A 12,663-nucleotide genomic window follows, 5' to 3' on the forward strand; every position below is an offset into this window, starting at 1 on the left:
CTTGTATTCAATTGAAATAGACTGCAAAGACAAGATATTTCATGTTTGAACTGAGAAACTTAATTTTTTTGTGCAAATAATCATTACCTTTGTTGAAACACGTGGCTTGGCATTGTCTTACTGAAATAAGCAGGGGCGTCCATGATAACGTTGCTTGGATGGAAACATGTTATTTCAAAAACTGTATGTACCTTTCAGTATTAATGGTGCCTTCGCAGATGTGTAAGTTACCCATGCCTTAGGCACTAATACACCCCCATACCATCACAGATGTTGGCTTTTGCACTTGGCGCCTTTAAAAATCCGGACGGCTCTTTTCCTCTTTGTTCTGGAGGACACGACATCCACAGTTTCCAAAAACTATTTGAGATGTGTAATCGTCAGACCACAGAACACTTTTCCACTTTGCATCAGTCCATCTTAGATGAACTCGGGCGCAGCAAATCCGGCAGCGTTTCTGGATGTTGCTGGTAAATGGCTTTCGCTTTGCATAGTAGAGTTTAAACTTGCACTTACAGATGTAGAGAAGACTGCAGTTACTGACAGTGGTTTTCTAAAGTGTCCCTGAGCCCATGTGGTTCCTTTACACACTGAAGTCGGTTATTGATGCAGTACCACCTGAGAAATCAAAGGTCATGGGCATTCAATGTTGGTTTTCGGCCTTGCAGTGATTTCTCCAGATTCTCTGAACCTTTTGATAATATTAGGGACCGGAGATGGTGAAATCCCTTAACTGTTTGACAAGATGCTTTTACACCCAATCATGGCACCCACCTGTTCCCAATTAGTCTGTTCACCTGTGGGATTTTCCAAATAAGTGTTTGATGAGCATTCCTCAACTTTCTCAGTATGTTTTGCCACGTGCTTTTTTAAAAACATTTTGCAGGCATCAAATTTCAAATGAGCTAATATTTGCAAAAAATAAAGTTTTCCAGAATGTTAAGCATCTTGTCTTTGCAGTCTATTCAATTGAATATTGGTTGAAAAGGATTTGCATACCATTGTATCCTGTTTTTATTTACGAATTACAGAACATGCCCACTTCACTGGTTTGGGTTTTGTACATACAGTAGCTCTTGTAATTGTTATTTATTATGGTCGTATGGTTTAATTTACCTATTCACTTTTTACATACTAAGGTTATGCAAGCATAAACGGTGCCAACAAATGCAACGCATACAAAAAGATAAAGAAAACACAAATATGTATTATTTTCTGAGATCTCAGACTTTCATTTGTTGTTGAATTCGACTGATGATTAGAATATTCTAGATCAATATAGGCTGGTTATTAAGCAAGTGTAAGAAGTGCTCACTATAATAGATGGCATTAATGGTTAGCATCATTTAGAAAACCCAATTAAATAACACTGACAGACAATTGTAAACATCATTTAAAAAAAAAATCTTAGATAAAAGTACTTACAGCACAGTACATGCAACGGTTGTAGTCAAACATTTTGACTACATTAACTGCCACATTCAAAGAGAACTTTAAATATAAAGACATTCCTTGAGCATGTGACGTTCCTCTTATCAGTAGAAAACATGAAAATGCAAAACGTTCTCCTGCCTTCTGTCAGTCCCTCAGCAACAATGGCGATAACCACTTTTCACAATGTAAGGCAACATTGTAAAACAATTGATAGCAGTAAACATTACCATGAGGCTTGACTGACGAATAAAAGTCACAAATAGACTATCAGGAATCAGGAAACTGAGCACATTCTCAGAATAGAACACACATAATATCACGAAAGACAGTAAAATGAGTGACTGCATATTTGTTCATGCAGGAATGTGTTATTCATATGTATTTACACGAGCCAGCTTCTAATGACTCTATAATAACACAATGATACCAAAAGTAAAAGAGTCAGAGTCCTCTAGTATTTGAACACTTCAAGGTGATGATCGATGGCTTGGAAGTTGACTCAACATTGATCGTTGGGACAATTGAATCCACAAGGCAACACTGGGTTCACATTCCATTTTGAGAAAATTCACTCTATTAAAATGTCAACGCCCACTCTCAAACGACCTGCAAAACAATCCAAAAAAGAGGCACATTTATTTTCATTGTGCAGGTGTCAGATACACAGGATACAAGTACAGGGTCAATTAAATGCACTTTGCGTGACACATTTACAGTATAATATTAAATGCAATGCATCCATCCATTCTTTTTCTACCGTTTGTCCCTTTTGGGGTCGCTAGAGCCTATCTCAGCTGCATTCAGGCGGTAGGCGGGGTACACCCTGGGCAAGACGCCACCTCATCAGAGGGCCAACACAGATAGACAGACATCATTCGCACTCACGTTAACACGCTAGGGCCAATTTAGTGTTGCCAATCAACATATCCCCTAAGGCTAATGCAGACGGTCTTCAAATGTAGATCCTAAACACAGTACAGCACTATTTGTTGCATTGCATCACTCCAATGAGTCATTGTCAGTTCTGTTAGGTGAGATGTTAATATATCAGCAGAGAAAAATAAGAATGTGATTTAGAAAGGAGTTTGCTCTGGTATTGGCCCAATTGTTAGATTCCGATCTAACAAAGGTCTTAACTCATTCTCCTTCTATGCCACATCAATATGGAATGCACTCCCAACAGGTGTAAAATAAAGTGCATCTCTATCCTCCTTCATAACCTCACTAAAAGAACACCTCCAGGCAACTACAACCCTAGACTAAAAAAATAAAAATGTTTTTCTTCTCATATTTAGTGGGTACGGCTTATAAACCCGTGCAGTTTCTAGTCCGAAATATATTGTACGTACTATTTTTCCTGTGGTACTCATTGGGATAAATCTGGGACCTCAGGTACTAACTTTCGTGCCATCTCATGTGTGTCGGTGTGACAATAAAGTTCCTTAAATTCTTGCAAACATTTCAACAAAATCTCCTCCTACACACATCATTGGAATCTCACCTGAGTTCTTCTTTTAGTCTCTTAAGCTTATCAAAGAGTCTGTCGTTTTTGACCGCCATGGTGGCGGCTGGGACAAACCAGGCTGCGATGAATTTGCATATTACCACAATATGCTGCAAGTAAAGATGACAGCATTAGTGATGTACAGTAATTGTTTCCACCCCCATGCTTCACAGTAGGTATGGTGTGACAACAAGATTTCTCCTCAGTGATTATAATGCCATTGTAGCTAGTTTTACATCAAGGTGGACAACATATACAGTATTTAGTTAAGCTTACCTCAAACAAGATGACAAATGCAAAGCGCAGAGCCAAAATATGCCAGAATTGTGATGTGTGGTTATAATTCACATTGTCCCTGTAGTCTTTATAGCTGTGAAAAGAAGCTAATATTATCTCACTAATCATTACATTCGTAAGTTTGACAAAATAACTTTGTCTGCAATATATATGCCACACTTTCTGGAGAAAAGGCCCCCATATAGGGTTGCTTGGAGACACAATAATGTCCAGGTTAAAAAAGGACCTTTGGGTGAAATGTAAACAGCAGCAGTGACATTCTGTCTTTTTATATGTGGAGGTGACTCACAATATATTAAAAATAACAAACCTGCAGGAGGAGACATTCAATCCAGTAGGAGTGACCATCCATTGGTTATCCATCTTTGCAATGGAAAGAGTGTTGTTTATGTAGCCGACCATGCAACTTGGGCAAAAAGAAAAACACAATTCAAAAATAGTGTTTTAGCAGAAACCATGATATATTTCCATTTTCAAGAGAAAACTTGGCTCACTCCTTTTCTGTCTTGGTGCCGTTGGAACACGGACCGTAAAGGAAACGATATGCCAATCGAGGGATGAAGTCTGAAGAAACGCCAATGACTAGCCCATTCGCAATGACGGCTAATACCCCAATAGCCTCCAACAAATTGATCCACACACCTAAGAAAAAACATACAAATAGTATACAATAATGATTAGATTTTTAATAGGACTGTTTTTCCCCCCTATAAACAAGTGTGCAAAAAGACATGGTCTTCTGGGTCCATTTGTTCATGGGTAATCTGATTGGATTTTGGATAATGGATTGGATCAAATCTTGAAAATCGATTGTTAAAATCCAAAATTGAATTTTGAAATGGAATTTGATCACATAATCCAATGTTTTGTTCTAAATTTATTCAAACCCTTAGTTTTTGTTGTTAAAAACCTTTTAGTACGAATGCGATAACTGATCAAAAGCATCTGGATTATTTTGATCCCAGCAGTTCGGTGGATTTAGGGTGGATGTCAGGTACAAAACATAATTTAAATCAAATTCAAACGGGTCGAATTAATATAATTTTTCGCGCAATAAATACACTTATTGATAATCTTTCAACTAATTGTTATACAGTTGAAATGATCGACTAACACTAAATACCAGTAAGGTATAAATAACATAATTCTTTCAAAAACTGTCAACATCAAACAATAAAAGCAAAATTAAATTCAAATTCTAATTGGACACCTAATAATTACAGACTCATTCAAAATAGTTCAAAAATGATTTCTGACAATGGCTTTTCTGTGTTGTTTTTTATGTTCAAAAGTTTGAATTTCCATCCATCCATCCATTTTCTACCGCTTATTCCCTAAGTTTGAATTTGAAAGTTTGAATTTTAAGCAAATGGAATGTATATTTGCTTTAAAAAATTGTGGAACAGATATGGTCTGGCTGGTCAAAATATCTGGAAAATAGTGAACTTTGTGTTTTATTTTTGTTTCTTACAATTATTACATGTTGAGTGACCTCATGCTGGCTGTTCTTGCAGCTTTTTGCACACCTACAATGTAGCAGCCTTTAGAGCAGGGGTCGGGAACCTTTTTGGCTGAGAGAGCCATACAAGCCAAATATTTTAAAAAATACTTCTGTGAGAGCCATATAATATTTTTTTAAGACTGAACACAACTAAATGCGTGTATTTTTAAGTAAAACCAACATTTTTAGGGTATAATAAGATAAGTCTCTTATTCTTTTTAATAACACTGTTATTCTGAAGCGAACCAACAATAAATAAAATACTTCTTACCATTAATGCGACTTCTTGAACAGGTGCGGTAGAAACCAGATGGATGGATTAAAATGCATGAGAATGTTTTATATTTTGAACGCTATTTTTGACACTGTGACTACCAGCAGAATTAGTCATTACTTATCGTGTTAAACAATGTCAGCTAAGATTTATCTGAGAGCCAGGTGGAGTCATCAAAAGAGCCACATCGTGCTCTGGAGCCATAGGTTCCCTACCCCTGCTTTAGAGTGAAATACAGTCTAATTGGAGCGCCCATTAACCGGATTTGGTAATCTTGAAGGGCCAGTTGTTTAAACGTAATATGATCGCATTTTGGTTATCGGATTGGATCTTGAAAATTGGTTGTTCATAAGGGAAATAAGAATTCTGAAATCGGATTAGATCACGGAATCCAATCCTAGTTTTATCTGGCTCAAACCTTCAATTTCTGTTTTAATAGAACATTTTAATAAAATTTGGATAACTTTGTTAAAAAATACCATGAATATACTGGTCCCAACTTCTGCTTTTATCAAAATGTTGCACTTGACTTGTTTAACCATTACAGTGATCAAGTAAATACAGTAGACATAGACGACCAAATACGCCTTTCAGTATTGTAAAGCCAAAATAAAATAAAAATGATCTTGTAAAAACAATGAAACTGTGAAACAATCCACCCAAATAGATTTCAATAACAAACAAAATGTACTAAATGTTTCTGTCATCACTATATATTAATTTCAAAAGGAACAATCATTAGAGATTAAACTGCCAACAAATAATGTCTTATAATGAATGCCTGGCTAGATCAGTCAGTCCCTCATTCTGACAGAAAGTCAGAGTTTGGTATGGTTCTTCAACAGACTCAGGTGCACCATAAACACCAGCAGAGTGTGACATTGCACCTGGTAGTGATGTTGTGCAGGACAATACACGCAAGTATTATGTTGCATGTTCCCTGTGATTCCGCCTGGAAGTACCTAAGGCATGCAAAGCGTCTCTTCCATTTAAACGCTCAATTGCACATCTTGTTTTGTAATGAGCAGTGCTGAAGCATCCTTTGCCAAGTAATAATGATGATGCCTTATAATTACTTCTCAAGCGACAAACTGAAAGAGCTGAAGCACACAAATCAAGCTGAACAAACTGCAGCAAACAAAAAGTAAAACTTCAGAGTCGCCTCCTGAAAGCACGGCTCGAAAATACTGGTCTCTCCTCCTCAAATGAGGAAGAACCCTGAACATTGTTTATTTTGTACCTGATGGACAATTGCCCTTTTTTATTTAAAAAATGTTTTAATGAACTATGAATGGAAGTGGATGTTTGCCATTTTTGTGTTGTCTCAAAATAAAAAACACTAAAAGTGACTCCACCTTGGTTGTTCCTTAAATACTGTAGCTGTAACCCACATTGTGATTTGTTGTCCCATTTAAAAAGGACTGGTAAATCGGATTCGAACATTTTGAAAAAAACTTTATCTGAAGCAGATTGATCTACTCTAATGTTGCTCTGGAAAACCGGCATAAAGGAAAGACGGATCACCTGATCCCGGGTAGCAAAAACATGAGATTTCTAAAGCATTTCCATTTTTAAAGTTTGGACTTATCCAATCCAAATTAGCTTTGAGCAACTGGGATATGTGATTCAGGATGGCAAAAAAGGGAATTTCAAAATCCGAATAATTTAAAACCATGGACCAGTTTTTCAAAACATTACATCTTATGATGTAATGATCCAGATTTGGAAATCCCACTTTTTTGCTGCCAACTGTAGAATCAGGTAATCCATGACGCCTTTTCAAAGCACATTGGATTGAATCAACTTGATCCAGATACACAGTTTTCAAGATCAACGCGTCCGGTGTATACAGTGCTCTGTATGGAACAACACATCCCAATATGGCCTACAGTAAATAACAACAGGTAGAAGAGGCAACATGGGGTCACTGTGTTTTTTTTATTTTGAGACAAAACACAATTTCCATTCATAATTTTTTCTTTATGACCCTTCATACATTAACACACAGTATCAAAAACATTGTGGCATTTGGCAGAATATTTCTTTGAAATTAATATACAGTGATGACAAAAACATTCAATTTACGAGCAAAATATAAATAAAAGTATATACACTAAATAATAAAAATGTATAATTTGCCCAATTTGAAAATTATACTACATTGTCTTCCTGAAGTCAACCTCGAAGTCCTACGCCCCCTGTTGGGATCAGGATAATCATGTTACTTTGGGTCAAAGTTATCCAAATTCAACTGAAACATTTTGAACGACACAAACTGTAGGTTTCCTCCAGATTAAAACTAGAAGTGGATTCTGTGTTCTAATCCAATTTCTGAATCCCTCCTTCACTTTTTAACAGCCCGTTTTCAAGATTTTGATCCAATCTGATCAGAATACCTTTGAACAACTCAGCCCAGGCCCTCATATACTGCACATGCATACTACTGTACATGTAACCCAACAGGTGGCAGCCAGTGACTTCTCTCAAAGCAAGTCAGAGCTTTTCTTCCTGTCACTTACACATGCTCACACAGCAGTGACTTGCAGAGATGCAGCCGCATCAGAGACTCACTCAAAAATGCAAAAAACAAAACAGGAGCCATATTCAAATTTTAAGATAAGATAATAATGATAGCAAACACACCCTTACAATACCCTTTGAAAAAGTGTCGAGCAGCGAAGAAATAAGGTGAGCAAATTCACAGTTATTAAAATTCTCAAAAAAGAAAATACTGTTAGTTATCTTATTGTAATTTAAAAAAATATATATTACAAAAACAGGTCTGGAAAAAGAAGGGTGGTTTTATACAGTCCTGTAATTTTTAATTATGTGGAGCCAAAACAGAGTGCATACATACACAAACAATTCAAAACAGCATGTTTTGAATTACACTCATTCATACAATTTGCATATACATTGCGAGTAGGTACTGTAACTTACCGATATCATTTGTCTTTTTGGGAACCAGTCTGCGCTCCAAGGTGACCATCTTAATTGCATCCAAGCGAATCTCAACTATGTTATTGATTAGGGCCAACAGAGGAGCGAGTGGAAACGCTGCCACAAATATTGTGGTGAAGCTGAACTGGATCACTACATAAGAGGAAACCGTTATAGATCCAAACCACCACGGAATGGCTTTACTTGCATTTCTGAGAATAAAGCGTATACCCATCTCTAGGAACTCTTTGAAGAGGCTGAAGGAGTCCACATCATTGAGGCGGTAGTTGCTGAGCCAATCTCGCAGCTTGCAGTTCTCGCAGATCTCGCCGTGTCTAGAGTCGTCTTTAAGATAGCAGTAGGCACACTTCCTGCGAAGCTTGGGAGTTCTTTTCCTTTTCAACCACTTGCCAAACCACCTGATGGCCACAAGAGAAGAAAACAGATTATTTTGTATATTGTGTATTGTATATTGCACACTTACGGGCCGGTGAACTCAAAGATGTTGCTGACGGTTTGCTTGAGTACCATTATGATGGCCATTTGGGTAAAGAGGTCTGTGAGGCAACCACTGGGGTGACACTTCATGAAAAACACATATTTTATTCTCAATGCAAAATTCTAATTATTATAAAATATATATATATTGATATACAATTATACATATAATTGCTGTGCTTACTTACCTCTTCTAACCTCCATTTTTCTGCAATGCGCACGTAACCACCAGGACGACCGTTAATTCTGTTTATTTAAGCAACGACAATAAACATGTAAGTCCTGCGTGAAAACTGTGGTTTCTCTGTCTTACCTGCCGAGGAAAAAAGCCACATAGAAGAGCGAGGAAAAATAGGTGAAGAACTGAAAGGTGAACATCTTAACGGTGAAACTCCTTTCCGTGGCGGAAAATGATCTAGTTTTCTCTGCAAAAGACAACATGCAAATAAAAATACTTAACAACTCCTCAAAGTAAACAAATTCAATCTGTTTTGAATACCTGGATAAATTAAAGCACTCTGGGAAATGACGTATTTTGCATCATTGCTTTTAATCTTTGCTTGTACTTTTTTCAATGATTAGTTGTTTTCTGCTTTTAAGTGAATGGCTGATATTTGCTGTAATTATTGCTTTTTTTTTAAATTTTTACATTAATTTGACTTTTATCGCTTATCGCACAGAACAAAACGCTTATTATTATCATTAGAAGGTATAAAACGTCAAATTATCTAGCTATTTTATAGAATATATTTTTACTGTAATTGTCGATCTGCAATATGTGTAAATGACGTTAAAAGGAATATTTTATGAAATATGTAAAAAGTAAAGCCAGCATGTATTGAATTTACTGTAAAACATGTCTCTGGAATACACTAAAATTATCACAATTTCAATTAAACTTATTCTTTCAATTTGAATTGAAATTGCAATTCAACTTCTTGTTTGCAATCAAAATTAAATTTAAAATCATGGATTTGATAACAATTTGGGAGACACTTTAAATTGACTGTTTTTTTACCATATTGACCTGGATGTAAGACAAATTTGAATATAAGATGACACTATAAATCTATTTTGAGACCACTCTTTGCAGAAAAATAAATAAAAAAAGAGTGCTTTCCACACTTGCCATTTAGTGTTCAGTTAAAACAAACTACAGTAGTTTGGGGCATTTGGTCAATTGTAAACACAATCTACTGAACACTGATGCGCACCAAACAAGCAAGTGATGGTGTAGTGCGGCTCACTTGGGCTCAAATGTGAACGCTATATACTATATGTTCAAATCACCGCAAAGAGCCCGCATAAATGACAGCTAATTAAGACAAAATGTGTCGCAATTGTATCTTTCTGCTCCTTTCTCTCCATCTGCGGTGTGCAGCAACAGCCTGTTGGTTTGCATTCGAATCAATATGCCACTTTTCAGCTGTTAAAACAACACATATAAAGTGTGTTTCCTACCGCTGATTAAATTTGTTGGGCATCTTTTTTCAATCTTTATAATAATGATAAATGTATTGCAGCTATCCTCTGGTAGCCTGCAGTGAGACGGAGGTGACCTGGTTTGTCGTCTCTTTAGTACGTGGTGGCCCAGTTCTAAAGTTCACCCATAGCAGTAAAGCAATTTTTTTTGCTTGTGGCCACACCTTTGTGTAAGAATCAGACTTTGCTCTCTGGCATGAAAATTATAAAAACGTTTTTGGCTAAACTGTGGCTTCCACATAACACAAATAAAAGGTTCAAAAACCAAAACCTGCACATCAAAATACAGTATCATATGACAATAAAATGAAAATTGGCAGCACCCCCATGGGTTGCGCTCAAATGCTTAGTAAGACATTATATCTTCAAAATCCTCAATAATCATTAGACATACAATTATAGTTTAATGGCCCTGCAAAAACAGTTTGCTTGATGTTTTCTAATCCAGTGGTCCCGAAGCACCAGGCTCGATTGGTACCGGGCCGCAGAAGAATTTTAAATAAATGTTTATTTTATTTTTTTAATTTTTATTAAAGCAACATAAAAAACACAAGATACACTTACAATTAGTGCACCAACCCATAAAACCTCCCTTTTTCATAACAACAACAAAAAAAATTACACTTAAAAAAATCAAAAAATCCCCCCACACCCCGCCGGGCCGCTGGACAGATTATCAAGCGTTGACCGGTCCGCAGCTACAAAAAGGTTGGGGACCACTGGTCTAATCCAGTGTTTTTCAACCACTGTGCCGTGGGTTACAGTCTGGTGTGCCATGGGTTATTATCTAATTTCATTTGTTTAGGTTAAAAATATTTTTTGCAAACCAGTAATTATAGTCTGCAATTGATGTGGTGTTGTTGAGTGTTGGTGCCGTCTAGAGCTCAACAAAGTAACCATGAAATACTCTTTCATATCAGTAGGTGGTAGCCTACTGATATGGAAGAGTATTACTCGGTTTGTAGATGTCAGGAACAGCAGGAGGCAGTTTGCAGGTAAAAAGGTGTCTAATGCTTAAACCAAAAATAAACAAAAGGTGTGTGCCCCTAAGAAAAAGCATTGAGGCTTAAGGGAAGGCTATGTAGAACAAAACTAAAACTGAACTGGCTACTAAGTAAACAAAAACAGAATGCTGGACGACAGCAAAGACTTACAGTGGAGCAAGGACGGCGTCCACAATGTTTACATCCGAACATGACATGACAATCAACAATGTCCCCACAAATAAGGATAAAAACAACTGAAATATTCTTGATTGCTAAAACAAAGCAGATGCGGGAAATATCGCTCAAAGGAAGACATGAAACTGCTACAGGAAAATACAAAAAAAAGACGAAAAGCTCCCAGAATAGGAACGCAAGACAAGAACTAAAGCACTACAATAACTAAAACACTACACACAGGAAAAGAGAAGAAAAATCCAAATAAGTCACGGTGTGATGTGACAGGTAATAATTAACTTAGAATTTCATGGCTGCAACACATGCCAAAGTAGTTGGGAAAGGGCATGTTCACCACTGTGTTACATCACCGTTTCTTTTAACAACACTCAATAAACATTTGGGAACTGAGGAAACTAATTGTTGAAGCTTTGAACGTGGAATTATTTCCCATTCTTGTTTTATGTAGAGCTTCAGTCGTTCAACAGTCCGGGATCTCCGCTGTCGTATTTTACGCATCATAATGTGCCAAGAATTTTCGATGGGAGACAGGTCTGGACTGCAGGCGGGCCAGGAAAGTACCCGCACTCTTTTACTACGAAACCACGCTGTTGTAACATGTGGCTTGGCATTGTTTTGCTGAAATAAGCAGGGGCGTTCATGATAACGTTGCTTGGATGACAAAATATGTTGCTCCAAAACCTGTATGGACCATTCAGCATTAATGGTGCCTTCACAGATGTGTAAGTTACCCATGCCTTAGGCAATAAGGCATACCATCACAGATGCTGGCTTTTGAACTTTGTGCCTATAACAATCCAGATGGTTATTTTCCTCTTTGTTCCGGAGGACACCATGTCCAAAGTTTCCGAATATAATTTTAAATGTGGACTCGTCAGACCTCAGAACACCTTTCCACTTTGCATCAGTCCATCTTAGATGTGCTCGGGCCCAGCGAAGCCATCGGTCCGTAATATCATCGCTTACTTGCAGTGATTTCTCCAGATTCTCTGAACCTTTTGATGATTTTACGGACCGTAGATGGTAAAATCCCTAAATTCCTTGCAATTGCTCGTTGAGAAATGTTGTTCTAAAACTGTTCGACAATTTGCTTACAAATTGGTGACCCTCGCCCCATCCTTGTTTGTGAATTACTTAGCATTTCATGGAAGCTGTTTTTATACCCAATCATGGCAGCCACCTGTTCCCAATTAGCCTGCACACCTATGGGATGTTCCAAAAGAGTTTTTGATGAGCATTCCTCAACTTTATCAGTATTTATTGCCACCCGACCTAACTTCTTTGTCACGTGTCACGTATCAGTTTGAACATCAAATATGTTGTCTTTGTAGCATATTCAACTGAATATGAGTTGAAAATGATTTGCAAATCCTTTTATTCCGTTTATATTTACATCTAACACAATTTCCCAACTCGTATGGAAACGGGGTTTGTACTTTGAGACAAGAGCTATAGTGATGCATGCTTGGTTATGGTTTGAAGTCATATCCAACAATTGCGACAACGACTTTTTACTGTCAACTGAGTTTCATTTTTTAATGATTTCTGCTGG

General features: G+C 37.1%; 1 protein-coding gene across 2 annotated transcripts in view; it reads right to left on the bottom strand.

The window, feature by feature from the left end:
- Positions 1-1,187: 1,187 nt before the first annotated feature.
- The window catches only part of LOC133563230 (anoctamin-9), a 45,173-nt gene continuing 33,697 nt past the window's right edge, over positions 1,188-12,663 (bottom strand). For both annotated transcript variants that reach the window (XM_061917239.1, XM_061917240.1), the window contains 10 exons: positions 8,762-8,873; positions 8,637-8,694; positions 8,435-8,532; positions 8,182-8,369; positions 7,951-8,103; positions 3,730-3,877; positions 3,546-3,641; positions 3,215-3,308; positions 2,936-3,048; positions 1,188-2,040 (listed from right to left, as the gene is read on the bottom strand). In XM_061917239.1, coding sequence (XP_061773223.1) covers positions 2,019-2,040; positions 2,936-3,048; positions 3,215-3,308; positions 3,546-3,641; positions 3,730-3,877; positions 7,951-8,103; positions 8,182-8,369; positions 8,435-8,532; positions 8,637-8,694; positions 8,762-8,873 — 1,082 coding nt within the window. In that variant the 3' untranslated portion in view covers positions 1,188-2,018. The remainder of the gene's footprint in view (positions 2,041-2,935; positions 3,049-3,214; positions 3,309-3,545; positions 3,642-3,729; positions 3,878-7,950; positions 8,104-8,181; positions 8,370-8,434; positions 8,533-8,636; positions 8,695-8,761; positions 8,874-12,663) is intronic.

Source organism: Nerophis ophidion, linkage group LG12 (genome assembly GCF_033978795.1).
Source record: "Nerophis ophidion isolate RoL-2023_Sa linkage group LG12, RoL_Noph_v1.0, whole genome shotgun sequence".
In the NCBI taxonomy this organism is placed as follows: Eukaryota; Metazoa; Chordata; class Actinopteri; order Syngnathiformes; family Syngnathidae; genus Nerophis; species Nerophis ophidion.